Source organism: Dermacentor silvarum, chromosome 7, assembly GCF_013339745.2.
Source record: "Dermacentor silvarum isolate Dsil-2018 chromosome 7, BIME_Dsil_1.4, whole genome shotgun sequence".
NCBI lineage: Eukaryota > Metazoa > Arthropoda > Arachnida > Ixodida > Ixodidae > Dermacentor > Dermacentor silvarum.
In genome coordinates, this window is record NC_051160.1 from 16,516,772 (window position 1) to 16,535,793 (window position 19,022).

Sequence of the window (19,022 nt, forward strand, 5' to 3'; positions counted from 1 at the left end):
GGGATTTGACGCGCCAGAGCCACCATCTGATTATGAGCCACGCAGTATTTAGTGGGGGATTCGGGATTAGTTCTTGGCCGATTGATATGTGGTGTTCAATGGTGCAAGGGGCCAGAAATGGGATTCGTAGTGAGGTGCTCCGGATTAACTTTTGATCACCTGAGGTTCTTTAACGTGCACCCAATACACGGTACACACTTGGCGTTGCTGCAGTCCGTCCCCATTGAAATGCGGCCGCCGCGGCTTGGATCGATTCCCGCGACCAACTTGCTCAGCAGCGCAACGTCATAGCCACTGAGCTATCGCGGTGGGTATCGAGTCGAATCGAATCGAATAGTTTGCGAATAACGAACCGTCGTTCTCACCATTAGTGTAAAGCGATCTTCACATCCTAGTATGTTCACAGCGTTAGCAAGCTTTTCTCATTACATTGCGCGTTGCGAATCGTCACAATGGACCATTAAAAGCAGATAAGCATTTTATTCGCATACTCGGGACCCAATGGTTAGTGCGAATGGTATCGATTTGGTAATAAGTGTGACTACCTGAGCGAATTACTCGTATATAGCGTGCTCCACTACGTGCAACTACTCGCGCTTTATGTCAACAACGGCCGAGTGATCAAATTTATCGCACTTTTGCTCCAATTTTATGCTCGGTCGCGCAACGCTAAGCGAATTCGAAACATTCGAAAAAAAATATTCGTATTATACGAATAGTGACTATTCGATGCGGAGATCCGATTCAAATAGGGCGGCGTTCGATTCGTAGGGCGACGTTTCGAACATACGCACACCCCCTACAGTCCTTTAAATATAGTTTCGCGCAAATTCTGCTAAGTAAGAGGATCATTTATGCAAGTATACGTTGCACTTTGTAGAAAATTAAATTATGGGGTTTTACGTGCCAAAACCAGTTCTGATTATGAGGCACGGCGTAGTGGGGGACTCCGGAAATTTGGACCACCTGGGGTTCTTTAACGTGCACCTAAATCTAAGCACACAGGTGTTTTCGCATTTTGCCCCCATTGAAATGCGGCCGCCGTGGCCGGGATTCGATCCCGCGACCTCGTGCTCAGCAGCCCAACACCATAGCCACTGATCAACCACGGCGGGTTTGCACTCTGTAGAACCTGTGCGGAATGGGATTGAGAGTGTAGACACGACTATCCTCGTATGTATGTGTACGCCGTATCCGCCTATGTGATGTGGCCGCCGTTGGGAATGCACCGCAGCTAAGCGGTGAAATGAAAGACAAGGTCGCGCGCCTGCGCACAATAGTCGCCCCCTTTTCCATTAATTTATCGTTTCATTAATGCACTTAGTAAGTGCAAGTAATTTATCCCCTATGTTGTCCTTGGTGTCTGTGTTTGGTGGCTTCTTGTGCTATGATTAATAAAACTCGGCCCCTCGGTTCCCTTTCTTCTCGTTCATTACATAACCAGGTTGTCGAGTCCGGCAACATTGATGCCTTCATTTAGCATATGTAGGTTTATTGACCAGTTGCCTTCACCCAAAAAGATCACGTACACGTGACGCCTGCGGCAGAAAGGATGTTCCACATCCGCCGCCTAGGTTTGTGAGTGGTGGCGCTGGCTAACACTCCCAGGGTTAGTTCTAGTAGTAAAAGAAACATAAGTACCCCAGAAAGTGGAAGGGGGAACGGCGCCGCGGTAGATCAGTTGGTAAGAGCATCACACACGTAATGCGAAGACGTTGGATCGTTCCCCACCTGCGGAAAGTTGTTTTTTCATCCATTTTCATTTCCATAAATCTATCATTTCTTTCATTCAATTAGTAAGTACAAGTAATTTCCCCTATATGTTGTCTTTGGTGTCGTTGTTTGTTGGCTTCTTATGATTAGTAAAAATCGGGCCCCTCGGTTCCCTTTCTGCTCGTTCATTCTCGGTTGTTGTGGCTCACCCCATTCGCTCTGCCGCGTCTAGCTATAGCACCAGCTGCACGCCGGCTTGATTCCTGCCCGATCACTTCGTGACCGTGGGGCCGCCAGGTGCAAGGCGACCTTTCGAAGGCAGGCCGTGTATCCTCCTCCTCGAATGGAGACCACACGCACGCCTTGTGGAAAGCGGAGCAGGATCTACTTCAAACCGAAAACCCTTAATGGCAGCAGCACGCTCTGTAGCAACAATCCACACGCGGTTATCTGTAACGTTATTCCTGACATTCTCGGAATGAGTCAAGAAAAAAAAAAAAGAACAGGAAAGACAAAGATGAATCAGCATATACAGGCATGGTTAGGGCAAGTCATTCTTTGAGTGATTCATTTTTAACATTCTCGACTCATTCATTCTTGACATTATGGCGGCCGCATTTCGTTAGGGGCGAAAGGCTAAATGCGAAAACACCCGTGTACTTATAGATTTAGGTGCACGTTAAAGAACCCCAGGTGGTCCAAATTTCCGGAGTCCCCCACTACGGCGTGCCTCATAATCAGATCGTGGTTTTGGCACGTAAAACCCCATAATTTATTATTTTTTTATTCTTGACATTAACGCAAGTGAGAATGAGTCAAGAAAAAATTTGGAGGACGCTTAAGCTTCGCTTTCAAGAGGGGTTCACGATAGCATTCAAAGATCCCCGACTACTTCTTACGCTTCCCGACAACTGCAGCATGAGCAACCGTTATGGTTACCTGGAAACGCTGGCGCCGAACGCTATGCACGAAGGCGAGATTTCTGGTATAAACGCGGCCTCTTGCGTGGGCCGATCCCGGAAATAGTGCACAACCGCGCCAAAAAATAAAAAATAAAAAAATATACGCCATTTTCAGGTTTCTGTTTTTGTTTCGCACTGTTAATATTTCAGTCTGAGAAGATTTAGCATAAAATGCATGCGCTGTGGGTATTTTGTTTCATGACATTTGTTTGTGGGTTGTTATTCTCAAAATTCCGAGGAATAGCTTTGTCAACAATGTAACCCAAGGTATGACCAACATTAGTGATAGAATTGTGTGGAAATATAACCCGCATATGCCGCACGTGGTATAACAAGGCGTGGCATATACATATACCTGAACATATTCTGAGAGTCTGCGTTGTTGGGGATGAGCTTCTCGGCCGCAGACGCCGGCGCCGATCGAGACAGACACCGACGCCGGATTATCTGCGACACGAGGCCCTTAACGCTATCGCGTTAAAAAGAACAGCACGGACAAAGAAGAAGCAGCCCATACAGGCATGGTTAGCGCAAGCCATTCTTTGAGTGATTCATTTTTTTGATTCATTCATTCTTGACATTACTGCAACTGAGAATGAGTCAGGAAAGAAACAGGACAGAAAAAAAAAAGAAATAGGAGATACAGGCATGGTTATATATAGCGCGGCTCAGTCTCTGAGTGATTCATTTTTAACATTCTAGACTCATTAATTCTTGACATTACCGCAACTGAGAATGAGTCAGGAAACAAAATAAGAAATAACAAGAATAAACAGGAGATAGAGCATCATTGACGCAACTCATTCTGAGTAATGCTATAATGCCAAGAAAACCTCATGGGGAACCAAATCGCCCAGACCGTCACCGATAATGTAATCGATAACGACCGCCATCGATAACGCGACAGCAGCTCAGACAAGCAAGTAAAAAACGAGAGTGCAACTAATAGTGCATCTGCGTTCAAACTTCTTACACCAGTGTTTCTCATAATTTTCCAGTACGTGACGCCCCCTTTTACTAGTGCCAAACCTACCATGAACCTCCACCTTTATAAGCCTTCTGAAAATGTACTTTTTTTTCATTGACGTGGATACATTTACATTTCAATTTATTTGAAAAGCATTAGCCGCAGCAGAGAGAGCTACCAAAAAATGCTCGTCAATGTTTCCTAACGGTGATTGATTTAATCGTGTGTTTCAATGAGAAGGATGTCGTTTAGCCCTTGAGGCCTGGACTTTAAATGTGATAGCATTTATTTCGGCTACCTTCCAGGCAAAATTTCGTCGTCTTGCACCGATAAACGAAGTAATGCGAAGAGGTAAGTGGATAGTTAAAAACTTGGAGCATCGCCTTTAAGAGTGGAACGCGATAGCATTCGAAGATCCCCGACTGCTTCTCACGCTTCCCCGCAACTGCAGCTTATGTGACCGTATTGTTTACCGCAAAACTCCGGTGGCGAACGCTATACACGAAGGCGAGCTTTCTAGTAGAAACACGTCCTCTTGCGTGGGCCTATCCCGGAGGTCCGAGGTTGTGCACAGCCGCGCCAAAAAATGACGTCATTTCCAGGTTTCTGTTATTGTTTCGCGCTTCTAATATTTCAGACTGAGAAGATTTACCATAAAAGGCATGCGCTGTCGGTGTTTTGTTTCGTGAAATTTGTTTGTGGGCTGCCATTCTCGAAATTCTGAGGAATAACTTTGTCAAAAAGAGCATATGTCGCCTTGAAGAAGACAAGTCCACTTGTCGAAACGTTGGCTCCTGCTCTCACCTTGTTCTCGTGTTCCTCATCATCTTGAATTTCCATCTCCCGCATTCCCCGTGTTTTGCTTTTGTCAAGAATATTGAGACAAGGTATGAGCAACTTCATTGCTAGAATGGTGTGGCAATATAACCCGCATATATCGCATGTCATATATCAAGGCGTGGCATACATATATACCAAAATATATACGGGATGATTTTCTCTAACGGACAACGCCGCCGACGCCGGACGCCGACATCGCATTTTCTTCGAAACTGAGCCCTTACCACTCTCGCATTAAAAAAGCTTGACCTCAAAGGTCGGTAAGAGGCATTGACGTCATTAGCGATAGTGAGTGATAGCTGGAGCCTCCATGCCTGCCCCACCCCAAAAAAAAAATTCACCGCATATCCACGAAGTGAATGATAATGAGTTGGCGAAGCACCGGGGGATAATTCGGTTAACCGTGAATCACCCGACGCCGGCAAGCGGACACAGAGGCGGCGAGAGCGCGGGAAGCGGCGACAAAACGCCGGAAGCATTCTCTACCTGAGGTTGGTGGCGCCGATGCTCGGTTCAAGCGCGAGCTTCGCGAGCCCTCAGCTCCGGGTCCGCTTGCCGGCGTTGCCGTACTGCTGCAGCTTTGCGAGCCCTCAGGTCCGGGTCCGCATGCCGGGGTTGCCGTGCTGCCGCAGCTTCGCGAGCCCTCAGCTCCTGGTCCGCTTGCCGGCGTTGCCGTTTTGCTGCAGCTTCACGCGCCCTAGACTCCGGGTCTGCTTGTTGTCTGCGTCGCCGTGCTGCAGCAGCTTTGCGAGCTCTCGACTCCGCTTGCAGTTGAGCCGCCACTCTCGCCTTTTCATCCATAGCGGTCGCGCCGTTATCAGAAGCGACCGTTATCATCCATGGCTGAAGAGAGAAAGAGAGCGCGCGTCGGGAACGAACGCCCTTGTGCACCGCAGCGCCCCTAGCGGTCTCCATGCAAACCAGAGCTACGGACGACGAGGGAAACCCGCCGTGGTTGCTCAGTGGCTACGGTGTTGGGCTGCTGAGCACGAGGTCGCGGGATCGAATCCCGGCCACGGCGGCCGCATTTCGATGGGGGCGAAATGCGAAAACACCCGTGTACTTAGATTTAGGCGCACGTTAAAGAACCCCAGGTGGTCTAAATTTCCGGAGACCCCCACTACGGCGTGCCTCATAATCAGATCGTGGTTTTGGCACGTAAAATCCCGTAATTTTTTTTTTTTAGTTTTACGACGAGGGAGGGTCAAGGCTCGGCCCTAAGGTGCTTCACCCCTAAAAAGGTTCTTGACCCTCAGTTTGAGAAGCGCTGTCCTACACGCATCCTTGCCGACGCGTGTATTACAGGCCGTTGTTCACCCACGGGCGCCACAGCACGAAGGCAGCCTCTTCTACGACTGCTCAACCGCACGACGCGGCTGCGCATCAGGAAACGTCCTTAAGCCTATGCATTGTCAGAATATCCGAATAAAATTCAAATGATGTTACCCGTTTCGTCACTTGAAATACATAGTTGGCAGCTGGTCTTCAACAGCGGAGCTGCGGTGTGCGAACTTTAGGCGTGCATCGTTCCCGCCAGTGTTCGCGTCGACGCGCGGTCGCTTAGTTGTCCAGTTTCGCTGGCGCGATGCATGAACGGACCATTCGTTGGTGCGCATCCTCGACGAACATCGCGTTTCGTGCGCTGCTGTTTGCTTAGCGCTGAAATGCACAGTCTATGCGCAGCATTTGTATGGAGCGGGCGAAGGCACTGTGGGGCTTTAAATATCGCACTGTCGCAGGAGGCTAGCGTGTGCACGTGCAATGCGCGCACTACGTGCCACGGCACGGGGGGTGAGCGCTGCTCAGAATTGTGCAAACAGGTGAAAAACGCCCATACGCTTCTTCGGAAGCCGCACAACTCACGCATCGAATAGCCGGCACCTGTACCACGACGCCTTTTCAACTGGGCTTACGCATTGCTCTATAGCAAATGCATTTTCTTTTAATGCATTATACTCTTGAGGAACTTTCGACTGCTTTGAGGCTCAGCTGAACGACTTGTAAGATGACAGCATAGCGAAGTCGTTTCACTTAGCTTCAACGAGTCCACATTTCTCATTTTGCATTGACCCAGATTTATTGACTTACCTATGCGTAGGCCATTCCGGCGAAACAGCCTTGCGTGGCGGAGTCGTGTGATTGCACCGCGCGCATTTGGCTTCACCACGGGCTTCACCCCATCTCTCTCAAGGTGAACCGCGTCGCCCGCAAAGCCTTCATTCGTGCAATGGTTTCGTGGGCCCACGGCTCGAGCGCCCATGAGACCCTTTAACGAGCCAGCTGTGCGCCATGTGCGTTCACTAGAAGAACACGCGTAGCCAGGGAGCAGATAACTGTTGCTACTTCGGCGATATCCACAGCGGACTTTCTCTTCTTCTCTTAATCTTTCCCTCTCCTTTTTCCCTTCCCCAAGTGCAGGGTAGTCAACCGGGCTCAGTACTGGTTAACCTCCCTGCCTTTCATGTATCCTTTTGCTCTCTCTCTCTCTTCAGCTGACCCCATGGGGTCAACTGGAGCAAGACATGCATGAGTAATTTGAGATCGCTGGGAGAGGCCTTCGTCCTGCACTTAACCATAATGGTCATTATTATAATTTTGTTCTACGCAAACACAATCCAATAGAACATACAAGACAAGACAGAGCGCTGAACAGTGCTCGTCTTGTCTGTCGTCTCGTCTTAGCGCCGAGAAATATCACTATGTCAAACCAAACAACCTAACAGCACATTATTGCCTTTAGCTAGCGAGCACTCTTGCGAATCTGGGCTGATTACAGACGTCGTCGGCGATGCGTCTAAATATCGCATTGCGACGCGTGCGTCTGCACCGATTTCTGTCGCACCAGTCGCAGTGCACGTGAAACAGCCGTAAAAGGCGTCGAGCGCGCAGCGACGTACGGTCTATATAGCGCGAAGCACAATTAGCAGCCGTGCGCTGGCTGGACAGCCCCACAGTGTACGGGAGTGCAGACGCGAGAGAACAAACGGTTACGCAATCTGACCACGCTTGCAAAGAAGGTTGCGGCGTCCGAAAAAAAAGGGGGGGGAGGGCGGGCTGAGGGTGGGCGTGGAGGAGAGGGGGGCGTCGCAGGTGGCTCCTCCGCGCGAAGCCGCTCGCAATCGATCGCGGCGGCTCGCGCGGGGCACACTGCGCGTTACCCCGGAAACCGGCGGCCCGGGAAGCCAGTGGGACGCACTTCTTGGCGGCCGGGGGTCGTGAGCGCAGTTTTTCTCGGGCCCGTACGGTGGTGGCCCGTGCCGAAGCGAAGCTATAGGACGTGTCGTGTGTGTGCGTGTGTGTCCGTGTGTGCGGCTTTTCCCCACGAAACGCCGGTGGATTGAGCGGAACCGGCGGGCAGCCCACTGCAGCGGCCATGCTCCGACGCCGCCTCATCGACCGGGTCGGCCAGCCAGCGAAACGGTGACCTGCCATCTCGGTGTGAGTGCTGGATGCGCGGCGTCCCTGCTGGTGCACCGCCGCAGACCCCGGCGAGTGCGGTGGGTGCAAGCGCGGGTTCTCGTTTTGTGCATCTGCAGGCAGCGCGCAGCTTCGAATGTGCATGCAACGTTTAGGGGGCACCAGCGATAGTATGCTAGCATCGGTATACCGTGCACTCACAAAAAAGCAAGAAGAAATCGTGAAAACAGCGGCAAAAAATTGTAACCTCGTATAAGCCTGCAGACTCGCAATCCGTTGCTCGAGCCCTGAAACGGTGTCCTCTGCAAACCGTTTCTGCCCAGAGAAAGCGCACGCCACAGAAATCTCGCCCGCATGAAATCTTGATGCGCGCTGCTTAGACGAGCATGTAGAGGCCCATCTCTCTTCTTGCGCCACGTCCGATCCTATGCGATGGTGGTCGCCGTCCCACCCATGCGAGCTCTGGCGTGACCACGCTCTGTATACCTAAACGAGGCGCTGATTGGTGCTGCGCATTCGGAGCAGTGGCTCGCGAAAAAGTATTACTCCAGCATTACGGCGACACGCGCTTGGAAAGTCAGGATCAAGCGTAGAATGTTGCTCGCAATACTAGCGAGCTCTTCAAGTCACCGAGGCCGCAGGTCACGTCACTGTCCGCCCAAAACTGTCACATAAAAGAAGGGGGGGGAATGAAGCTACGGAATTCTTGCAATGTCTTTCAAAGTATCTCCATCCAATACGATTAGTATTTTCGTTTTTCGTGCGAGCATACCGCGCCCTTTTCCCTCGTCTTTCGTCAGTGGGTCCTGTTCGTCGTGCCTAAAGGCGGTACCATACACCCATCCACTATATACATGGCCAATAACGGTCGAAAAGCGCTTTCTCGCGTTCTCGCGAACTTTTCGATGGCGAGTTGGACACTATAGAGAACGTAATTGATCGCTCACTGTAGGAGAAGCAACGTCATGTTCCTCGTGGAAACCCAGTCACTCGGCCATTTGTGGTCTGCGTCACCGGCTCTGAGTGCCCCGGGACTATGCCTACATGTACTATCGAGATAAATTGAAACGGGATCAAGAAAGAAAAAATAATAGAGCTGCTCAGAACACGTGTTACTTCTAACCGCAAGAATGGTTTGCACCCGATGGTCGCATGGTTTGGACCCGAATGCACCCATCGTGGAACCGGAATTTATAGCCTACCATTACAAATGCAAGCGAACTGGAAGCGAAATAACGCAGCCTATATATGGTCGCTTTTGACATGTCCTCGTTTGTGATTTGTGACTGATAGTACTCAGCGCGCACCCGGTGCCAGCGCTCGGCCTATATCCTCCTGAGACCCGAACACAACTATGGGATATATCGCTCTTCAAGGTGGTTCTTATTGTCTACTGTTACATTATGAACATGAAAAGCAATTTTTAACATTTAGATACCACGGTTACATGCCAAACACCGCGTCTGCATGTACGTGAAAAAAATTGCTATCTCCATCAACCCCTCATGCTTCTTATGGTAAAAACTGTTTTTCTTTGCTTTAACGCAGAGATGAAGACGGAACTACGTGTAGTACATCGCCGTGTTGCTGTCGCGTCCGGTATTTTCACGCAATCGCAGTGATTTCGAAACACACCTCAAGGTTGCTTTCGGCCGTCTGGGACGACACAGAGGTCTAGATCAATTGAGTGTCGAATTTCTCGAAAGCGGATGACAAGAATATGAGTAAACCACTTCCTTACAGTCACACATGCACCGTACTTCATACCCAGAACGAATATCTTGCGTAATCACTTCCGAGTGAATTTCGAAAAAAAAATATTGAAGGCAAGTGCAATGTATTTTACAAGGGTTTGTCTTAGGAGTATATATAAGGGCGAAGAGATCGGCAGGTGAAATAGGGGAGACATTTTTTTTTCTTCGTCTTGTGCTTTCGCAATAGCGACGGACGCCATGCTCGAAGGTATGACAAAACGCTGCGGCGCTTGGCGAAGCATGCTCGTTTCGTCTTCCGTTAGTGGGGCCCGTTTCCACCCCGTTCACTTCGCGGCAAAAGGCCGTAGCTCTTGGCGCGTTCCTGGTACGTTAACACTACCAGTGAAAAATTATGACCCTCTAGTTCAGCTTCTCAGAGAACCTCCAAAGGGATTTACTGTCTTTTTCACTTTATTATTATTATTATTATTATTATTATTATTATTATTATTATTATTATTATTATTATTATTATTATTATTATTATTATTATTATTATTATTATCTTGCACAGCAGCCGTCATAGCTATGCTGTGCCAAAAGCTGGAAAGTGAAAATATATAAGAATATTACGCATTAGCTGCCTTGTGCTCAAACGCAAGACGCTTGGGTACGGTCCAATTTTACGTTTCAATCGCCTTTTAGGCGCTAATTAACCCCCCCCCCCTTATTTTGTTTATTGCGATAGCAACTAATGAGCATTTCAAGCGAATTTCTGCCGTCGGCGTCGCCGTGAGGTTCTGTATATATTTCAATGGCACGGTTAGCTGCCGAAGCCAGCATCATGTACGGGAAGAAAGTTACCGTTCATTTCTTGTAAAAAAAAACACTATTCCTTGTCTAAACACAGAAGTGACGTAGTGTGGTGGGCTTCCATATACTGATGATACATTATAAATTTTCATGTCAACGCGCGCTATTCGAAACGGACTTGACGGACGATTTTCTTCTACTGCGATGACACAACGGTTCAGATGAAATTAGAGTGAATTTTCACGAACGCCAAGGGCACGAATATTTGATTAAACCACATCCATAGGCTCCGCATGCATCCCACCTTATATCCGGGATGAATATATTGCGCAATCGCTTCAGAAGAAATCTTGAAAAGGGTTGGAGACGTGTTGCCACAGCTTCTGATTTATCAGCAGGTCTACTGTAATTTTTAAAATAATTTTCCGTGGTTCAGTGATAAATCTTCGGACTCTGCTGATCTTTGGCGTGTTCCAGGGTAAATAAACGAAAAAAAAATAGATGCTGATATCCACTACTTTTCAAAATTTTCTATCTTTTCTAGAGCTTTCTGCAAAATTTGCTGCCTTTTTTTAATAGATAGCTGCTAAAGCAAGATTAAATTTTACTTCATGATAACAACGAGCAAGATGAGTTTTTTTTCTTATTTTTTATTTCTTGGTTTTTAGGCCACAATAAACACTTCAGATTGCAGGCACCAGATGTCATAGAGCCAGTCCCAAAGTTGCTTTGAAGGTTCAAACAAGGGCCTTCTTAATAGTTGTGGCGTTCAAGATTCCCTATAACGCACCGGTTCAAGAATTTCAGAGGTCATCGCCGGTGGCACATTGTAGAACGAACGATAAACACTGGAACCGTGCTGACAAAATCTCAATTTGGAATACCTTGTTTGCCATCATTTAAAAAAAATGTATTGATTTCTATTGATGCTTAATGCAAAAAAAATTACTACTATTTTGGGTGACCTGTGGCAACTGCTGGGTTGGAGGCAATGTGCCACAGTGCATAGTACCCAATTGGGTACCCAGGGACCGAAAAAGGTGTAACAGCGAGCTGTCGTAGACAGCTTTTCGGTGATCGGGTGCCCCCCAGAGAAATGTCCGGTGCACACTGAAAACGCCCAGCCACATCTTGTGCAAATTGATTGTCAAAAAAGAAGGACATCCCTCCCCCCCCCCCCCCCGCCCCCCAACCACACATGACCACATGCTGGCACCGCAAGCCCTAACGTCTACGTTCCAAATCTGCTCTCACTTTGCGGGCGTGAATTAATTTTGTGCCGTAGATCCCAACGGCAGTGTCCTGTTGTCGTCATTTTTATCGGTAGTCCACATTTAGAGGCTCTATATTGAATTGGACGGCTATGGACACCGCGACCACGTTTCTGCGGCGTCAAAACACGAGGGACCATTGGTTCGCGCCATATCGCGTGCAGGAATTTTGCGCATTGCCCCTTCTGCTATGTGTCGAACTTCACCGCAGTGCACCAGCGTTACACAGTGGGCAGCATTTTCAAAAATAATATCTCAGAAGGCCGCCTGAATTTCGACAACTTTCAGTTAGCACCGTAGAGAGGGCAGACCTCCTTATAACGTGTATATTTACAGGACTTGGTCGCGACTCGCAACGTCCTTGGTGCGTTATAGCGCGTGCTTTGGTCACGAATAAAACTCTGTTATAACGCAGTAGCAAAGTTACGAATAAGTGCTGTAAAAACGCACGTTATTAGAAGGGCACGCCCTCTCAACGTTGATAACTGAAAGTTGTTGAAATTCGGAAAGAAGGGGGGGGGGGGGGGGGTCTTTTGAAATATCATTTATAAAATGCTGCCCTCCATTGAGTCACGCTGGTGCATTGCGGTGAAGTTCGACAAATGGCCGCAGGGGCAATGTCCGAAATTTCTGGGTTTGAGCGTCGTAACAAAAATTACTTGAGAAAACTGGCGCTCGTGCCTACAAAAGCTTCAAGTATGGCGGTTAAGCTAGTACCGTAATGATTGGCAGTACATGGATTTGCCTAAACATCGTCATTATGACCTCAAACGGCTTTGTGACGTTGCAGAATTGATCGTTTTCAAACGACACGTTGCGTTACAAGTGCGACAATTCGCAATGATTACGCGTGCGCGCAGAGACTAATTGCGTTATTGTGTTTAGGAAACTGTGAGTACTTGGAAATTTATAAAAGCCAAACAATTGAATCCCCTAGCACGAGAATTATACAAATCTGCGTAATAACCATCAATCCCACAGTAACTGAGCGACTGCAGTTGTGGAAAGTTGTTTTCTATGCTCGACATTGTAAGCAGTATGCTCGTAGTAAAAGCGATCTCAAAGGGGGCTTCAGTAGACGACCTCGAAGTAATTGAACCCAAAAGCTATTCTAACAGAATCGAACGTACACGTTCATATTGTTAAGCTACACTATAGTGAACAAGACAGGTACAGTAACTATACCACATGTACATGTGTAACATACATTGTCTAAAGCAGGTTCGAAAAATAAAGAAAATGGCGAGAGGATGTTTATTAAGGGCCATCAAAAGCAGATCGCGTCGGTGTTACCGTTCACAGTGGAAGCCGTTTTCACTCCCGACTTCGAGGTTCGCATTTAAGGTTGCCATAGCAACGAGGTAATCGCAGGGACAAGTCGTATAGCGACGAGTCGTACAAACAAATTGCGGAATTCACACGCGGCAACAACTTTCTGACGCTGGTCCTCTATTTTTTTTTTCTCCTCATTTCACCCGCTTGCGTGATGTTCTTGAGCCACGGCCGCCATCTTGTTGTAACGTCCAGTCAAGAAGGCTCGGCTTCGCTGCACAACTTGGAATCGCGAAATAAACGTTCCCAGAGAAACGTGAATCGTGCGTTACGCTAAATTCTGCCACGCGTACACAGCTGCCTCGCCAACGCATGCATAGAGCCTAATGCGTATCTAAAGAAAAGTTACGTCGGTGACGTCACCCGGATGGAGTCGTCCGTTAAATGTACGTTAGGTGTGCATGCATTACTCATAAAATTAGAAACAAATGTTGCATTGTTTACGGCACCATACGTTACGAAACCCCCATTTCCCAGCTAGCAGTGTACGTGCGGATCACAGAAAAGAGGGGTGGAAATAGGGGTTGTCGCCTTCGGAATGCGAGTGGAAATTATTGTCCGTGACATTTCTTGCTAGCACATTGATTGCTATTATTGTTAAGCAATTAAGCAAGGGGGATTTAAACGAATATAGGGGACAAAAAACACTGGCTTCCTTTAACAACGATAGCTGCATTGCCGACTGCTTCGATGTAGCACGAAATTGAGTACGCGTGTGGAAGGTTTTGCGAGGTGATAGTAATTCATGCAGTTCGATATTGTCCAGAGCGCGCGAATTCTTTAAGAAAATATTGCTCATTCAGAGAGTGATAAAGTGCTTATTGATTTACCAAGGCATACACAGAGCATTTGATAGGCATTGCACCGGGAAGAGAAAGAAAAAAAAAAAAAGGGGGGGGGGGGAGTTAATTAAGACGAAAAATTCAGGCTAACAACACAGGTGCCATGCATATTACAACATGACATGTTCGTGATCATACTATATCACGGAGACACCAGCTAAATCACATCTCTGAGCAAGGTTACAAGTACATCATTCTTAATTATATTAACAGCATCACTTGATAATCTGTTCCAGTCACGAGTATAGTATTAAGGAATGAATACTCACTATAAACAGTTCAGTTTTTCATAAAGTTTACTTTTACACAATTTATCGGGACCGATGCCTGCTCGTTACTTTCCTGCAGTTCGCGCACACGTTGTGGATATGCCGCTGCTGTGGAAACGAAGTATGCCAGTAACCCGAACAAGCCAAAAGAGAACTTCTCTAAGTCCGCGTTCGCATAAACCTCGAACTTGTCTGTGCTCCAGAAGTGGCCGGATATGCGGCATTACCGCAGTGGGCGGTTGTAGCGATATATATATGGACGAGGAGGGGAGGAGGGTTCACGTTCTAAGCAGTCACGCGCGCTGATCGACCAGCCATGCGTGACCTTCTGTCCTTGCTTCCTTTTCACCACAGCACACGCCAACACGTCGCCGAAGGAGCGCGATGGAAACGCCGGTGCCTTTGCGAAGGCCCTACTGCGACTCACAGTTAACACTAGCAAGGTCTCCTATTACTTCCGCAAAGTTCACTTCGCGTATACGCGTCCTTCTTTGTTCTGCTCCGAAGGTATATAGGATAAAAAATTATACGGGTTATCGGGCTGAATTGGCATCTACTCTCACTCAGCTAGGAGCACACCGACTTCCAAAGTCCATATCAAAATCAAGGCTTGGGTCAGTCGAGCCCGTCAGCTCGCGTTGCAGTGACTGTGAGCGCCGTGGTCAGGTCCAGAACACCTCCTAACAGGTCGTCCTTGGTACGAGTCGCAGAAACCTGCTTTGACAACAGCACTCAACCGACTTGATGAACGGTCCTTTTAACGCAGAAAAGAAGTTATTGGACCATGGATCGAGTAATTAACTCATCAACGCAACAAACTGAATCTTTGATTTTTGTTGCTTACAATCACACGAAGCCAGGGAAAGCATAGCATAGTGGGAAGCACAGCTGAACTTGTTGTTTTAAGTTGAAATGCGGTACTGATAGTGGAACAAAAGACAACTTGCCCCCGGAGGGAGTCGAACCCACGTCTCTCGCAATACGCGTGCACTGCTCTACCAATTGAGCCACGGCTGTTCTCCCAACCACTTTTTTTTAGCATTTGCGTACGGGTACGAGATCCAACCCTGATGATGATGACTTATTGGCATCCCTTTTGAAACGGGGCGGGGACAAATAGTCACCGAGCCTGCTTGAGTTACTGAGGTATGTTATACATGCTTTTTATTCTAGCATTTTTGTATACATCTGATCAATATTTTTTCTCTTCGTCAAAACTTTTCTATCTGCCTTGTACCGCTAACAGTGCCTGTAACGGATCCGGTAGTATCAATCTCTTCCCTTCTTTTTTTTTTTTCCGCCAATACTCTAAACGTATCTTGCTTATCTCGACTGCTTACCGGTTGATGCTTCCGTCCACTTTAAAGATCCAAACGCTTCTGAAAGGTGCAAGTTACCTACGGGTCTCACTGGGTGAATCCCTTCGCATTCCATTAGGATGTTGCTGAGTGGTCTCCGGCTTTTTGCTGCAGCCTACACATGCCTCATCTAGTTGCGAATATTTTCTCCGGTATGTCTTTGTCCTTAGGCAACCGGCCCGAACCTCAAATAGCAAGGCACTACCCTTCGTGTTATCGTATAGATTTTCTTTTATCATTTATTTCGTCTGCTTCTTGTAAATCTCCATGGTCTTTTTGTATCCGTTCTTTCCATCCAATTCACTGTCCCCGTTTCTCTCACTTTCTTCATGATGGCTCCTGGTTGTCTATTTACACTTTCAATTACCCTGTACTTGAATGCCAACTTTCTTGACCTCTTCCTCCATTCTGTGCCCCCGCTTATCAGGTACAGATACTTGTGCATTTAGCCGCCCATTTACTTTGATACATGTTCCTGAGTGTTTTTTTTTTTTTTTCAAAACTAATCTTGCTCTGGGAGTGTTAGCCAGCACCACTCACGGTGATGGCCGCTGGAACATTCCGCTAACCGTAGGCGTCACGGTTAAATAAACTTATGTCGCGGTATAACTTGCTCCTAACGGCATCCGAACTGCACAATCGGCGCGGTCGAACAAATGCTTGCCAATTGGTGAATCCGTTCTCAAACAATACACTCAAGAAAAGCTTATACACATAAGACAGCACGCGAAGCTTCCCGGCGTCGTCTGAACCACTTTCATGGCCGGAGGCACCGCGCACCTGCGGGTGGCAGCCGCCCCAAAAGACTTTGTCGCCCCCCCCCCCCCCCCCCCCCTCTTCCTTCTTTCCAGTGTAGGCGCTTTTCTTTGGTTGCCATCTGTAAGCGTGCCGGATCTTTACTGAGTCGGGGTTACGTAAGAAGAAAGTATAGTAGAATTATTTCTTAAGAACAGATGAAAAGGGCGCCCTTAACTGACTGGGCACCTCAACCGCGAGAAGAAACGCCCGAGGAAGTTCCACCCGTGCCGCAATTCAAAGGCCATTGCGACATGCATGAGTTGCCGGCGAAGAGGGAAATGCTGATATTCTACGCTCGATCATACCTGTGCCCCAACAAGCTTTCTTTTTTTTTCTTTACCTTCAGAAGCTCAGTAAAGGAACTTCGAAGGCAAGGTCTTCTTTCGAGACTTCAGTTCAATTTCGGTTTCGTGGGATCTGGTTATCTGGCAGCCACTTTCTGAACACTTTCGTCAAAGTAAGGCAATTTGAGGCCTTCGAGTGTACGTAGGACAACGAAACAGAAAAGGGCGTCAAAATGAAGCTTGAAACGAAAAAGACGCACCAAGTTAGCGCAGAACTATGTCGGCATGCTGCAGAGATAATTAGGGGAGCGCGAATAGTGATTTTTGAGACCGAATCGAATAGTGCCAAAAGCGAATCGAATCGAATACTTTTCGAATGGTTTTTGAATAATAAATAGCCGTTATCACAATTATTATAATAAGATGTTCACATCCCAGTGTTCTTAAAGTTAGCAAGTTTCTGTCATTACATAGTACGTTATGAAGCGTTGTTTATTAAAAGCATAAATGAAGCATTAAGAGTAAACAGGAAGTTTCTTCGCATGCACAGGGCTCTACAGAGAGTGCAAGTGATCGCTGTACGTACAGCCTGTAAAGTATGGCTACCTAAGTGACGCAGTCTGCCTCACTATGCAAGTTATCATGTTTTATGTCTATAACATGCCCTCGGGGGCGAAAACGTACCGTATTTCTGCTCCAATTTTATGTTTATTTGGGCGCAGTTGACGTTTTGAAATATTCGGAAAGTATCCGAAAAATATTTGCATTTGCAAATCGTGACTATTCGATGCGGTCTTCGAATCGAATAGGACGCTATTCGATTAGTTATTCGAAAGTTTCGAATATTCACACACCCCTAGAAATAACGCGTAATTGGCGCGGAAAGGCCGAAATTCAACGCAAATGCGCTCCTTCAAACGCCGCGCGTCTAACACCGGGACCACACCGGGACCGGAATTGTGGCTTCAAATATATGGGCCAATCTAAAAGATAGTGAAGTCTAAATATTCGGGTCAATCTCGGTGATAGTGCAATTTAAAAATTCGGACCAATCTCGGAAATAGTGCAATATAAAAATTCGGCCCATGTAAGAGATAGTGACGTCTAAAAAATATGGGCCAGTCTCCGAGATAGTGCAGTCTAAAAAATGCGGCTCGATTTCGGAGATAGTGCAGTCTAAAAATTCGGGTCAATCTCGGTGATGGTTCAATCTAAAAATTCGGGCAAATCTCGAAAATATTGCAGTCTAAATATATGGGCCAGTTTCAGAGATAATGTAGTCTAAAAATTCGGGCCAATCTCGAAAATATTGCAGTCTAAATATATGGGCCAGTTTCAGAGATGGTGTAGTCTAAAAATTCGGGCCAATCTCGGAGATTCTCAAGTGTTAATATATGGGCCAGTTTGGGAGGTAGCGCAGTCTTACATTTACAGAATACCCCGCCCCCCAGGACGCCATGGTCCCTTGCCCCGCCATTCTGGCCCTGTGCACCAGTCGAGACTGGTCCTGAGGATTTCACGGCAGACAGAACATATACACCCCCCCTTTCCCAGCCGCGGAGCTGTGGGAGGACCAGCTGACAAGCAATCTAGAGGAAATTATACTATAATGCGTCAGCAATATTAGTGACCAAGTGGGAAAAAATTGTAGGTGTGGGAAGCGGGTCACGTGGTATACATATATAGTGCAACTAACTAACGGTGGTCTCATCTGGACCACCGTCAGTTGTACTTATCGAAGTCGCGCAAGACAACTTGCAATGTACTGAACGCGCGGCTTAAATGATGTATCAGGAGTTTCAGGACCACAAAGAGGTGCGGCGTAATGCTAACCCATTCCTCTGGCACAGGTTGTTTATATATATATATATATATATATATATATATATATCCAGCCGGTACTTGAAAACCACCACAGAAAGCTCTTTTAATGCGAACAGCATTCTTGGCAAATTTCGGTGTCTCTAACCGCTTTCGCGAAGCACACGGTTCTGACATCTAAGTTTTGAAGAAATTTTTGGATAAGGGACCCGTAGACAGCAATCGCTTCTGTCATTCGGTTGAAATAAGAGTCTTCATTTCAGTGTGCATAACGTAAGACATGACGTCGAAAAAAAAATAAAAATAAACAGCTACACTTGTGACAGTGCGAAGGTCAACTCCATAAGTGTACGTAGTGTATAAAGTGTACGTAGTGTATGCAGTGTGCAAAAAACAACCAAGTTTCATTTGGTACGTGTACAACGCATTAACTTTCATCTCGAAATAATGCCATTCGCATTATCTGTCCAGTCAACGTACCCCCCCCCCCCCCCCCCCCACACACACACACACACACACATGCACCCCAACCTCCACTCCATTTCTTTTTCTCTTTTTTCTTTTTTTTTTTCTTTTATTGTTCCGTCGCGCGAGGTTCTTGCACCGACGTCGCAGCCGCGAGTTGAAACGAGGCCAGCGGG

The 19,022-nt window shown here is 47.3% G+C and overlaps 1 protein-coding gene across 1 annotated transcript in view; it reads left to right on the plus strand.

The window, feature by feature from the left end:
• The first annotated feature begins 7,626 nt into the window (after positions 1 to 7,626).
• Positions 7,627 to 19,022, plus strand: part of LOC119458601 (neurexin-1-like) — a 60,094-nt gene continuing 48,698 nt past the window's right edge. Inside the window, exon 1 of the mRNA XM_049670273.1 lies at positions 7,627 to 7,979. Coding sequence (XP_049526230.1) covers positions 7,932 to 7,979 — 48 coding nt within the window. The 5' untranslated portion in view covers positions 7,627 to 7,931. The remainder of the gene's footprint in view (positions 7,980 to 19,022) is intronic.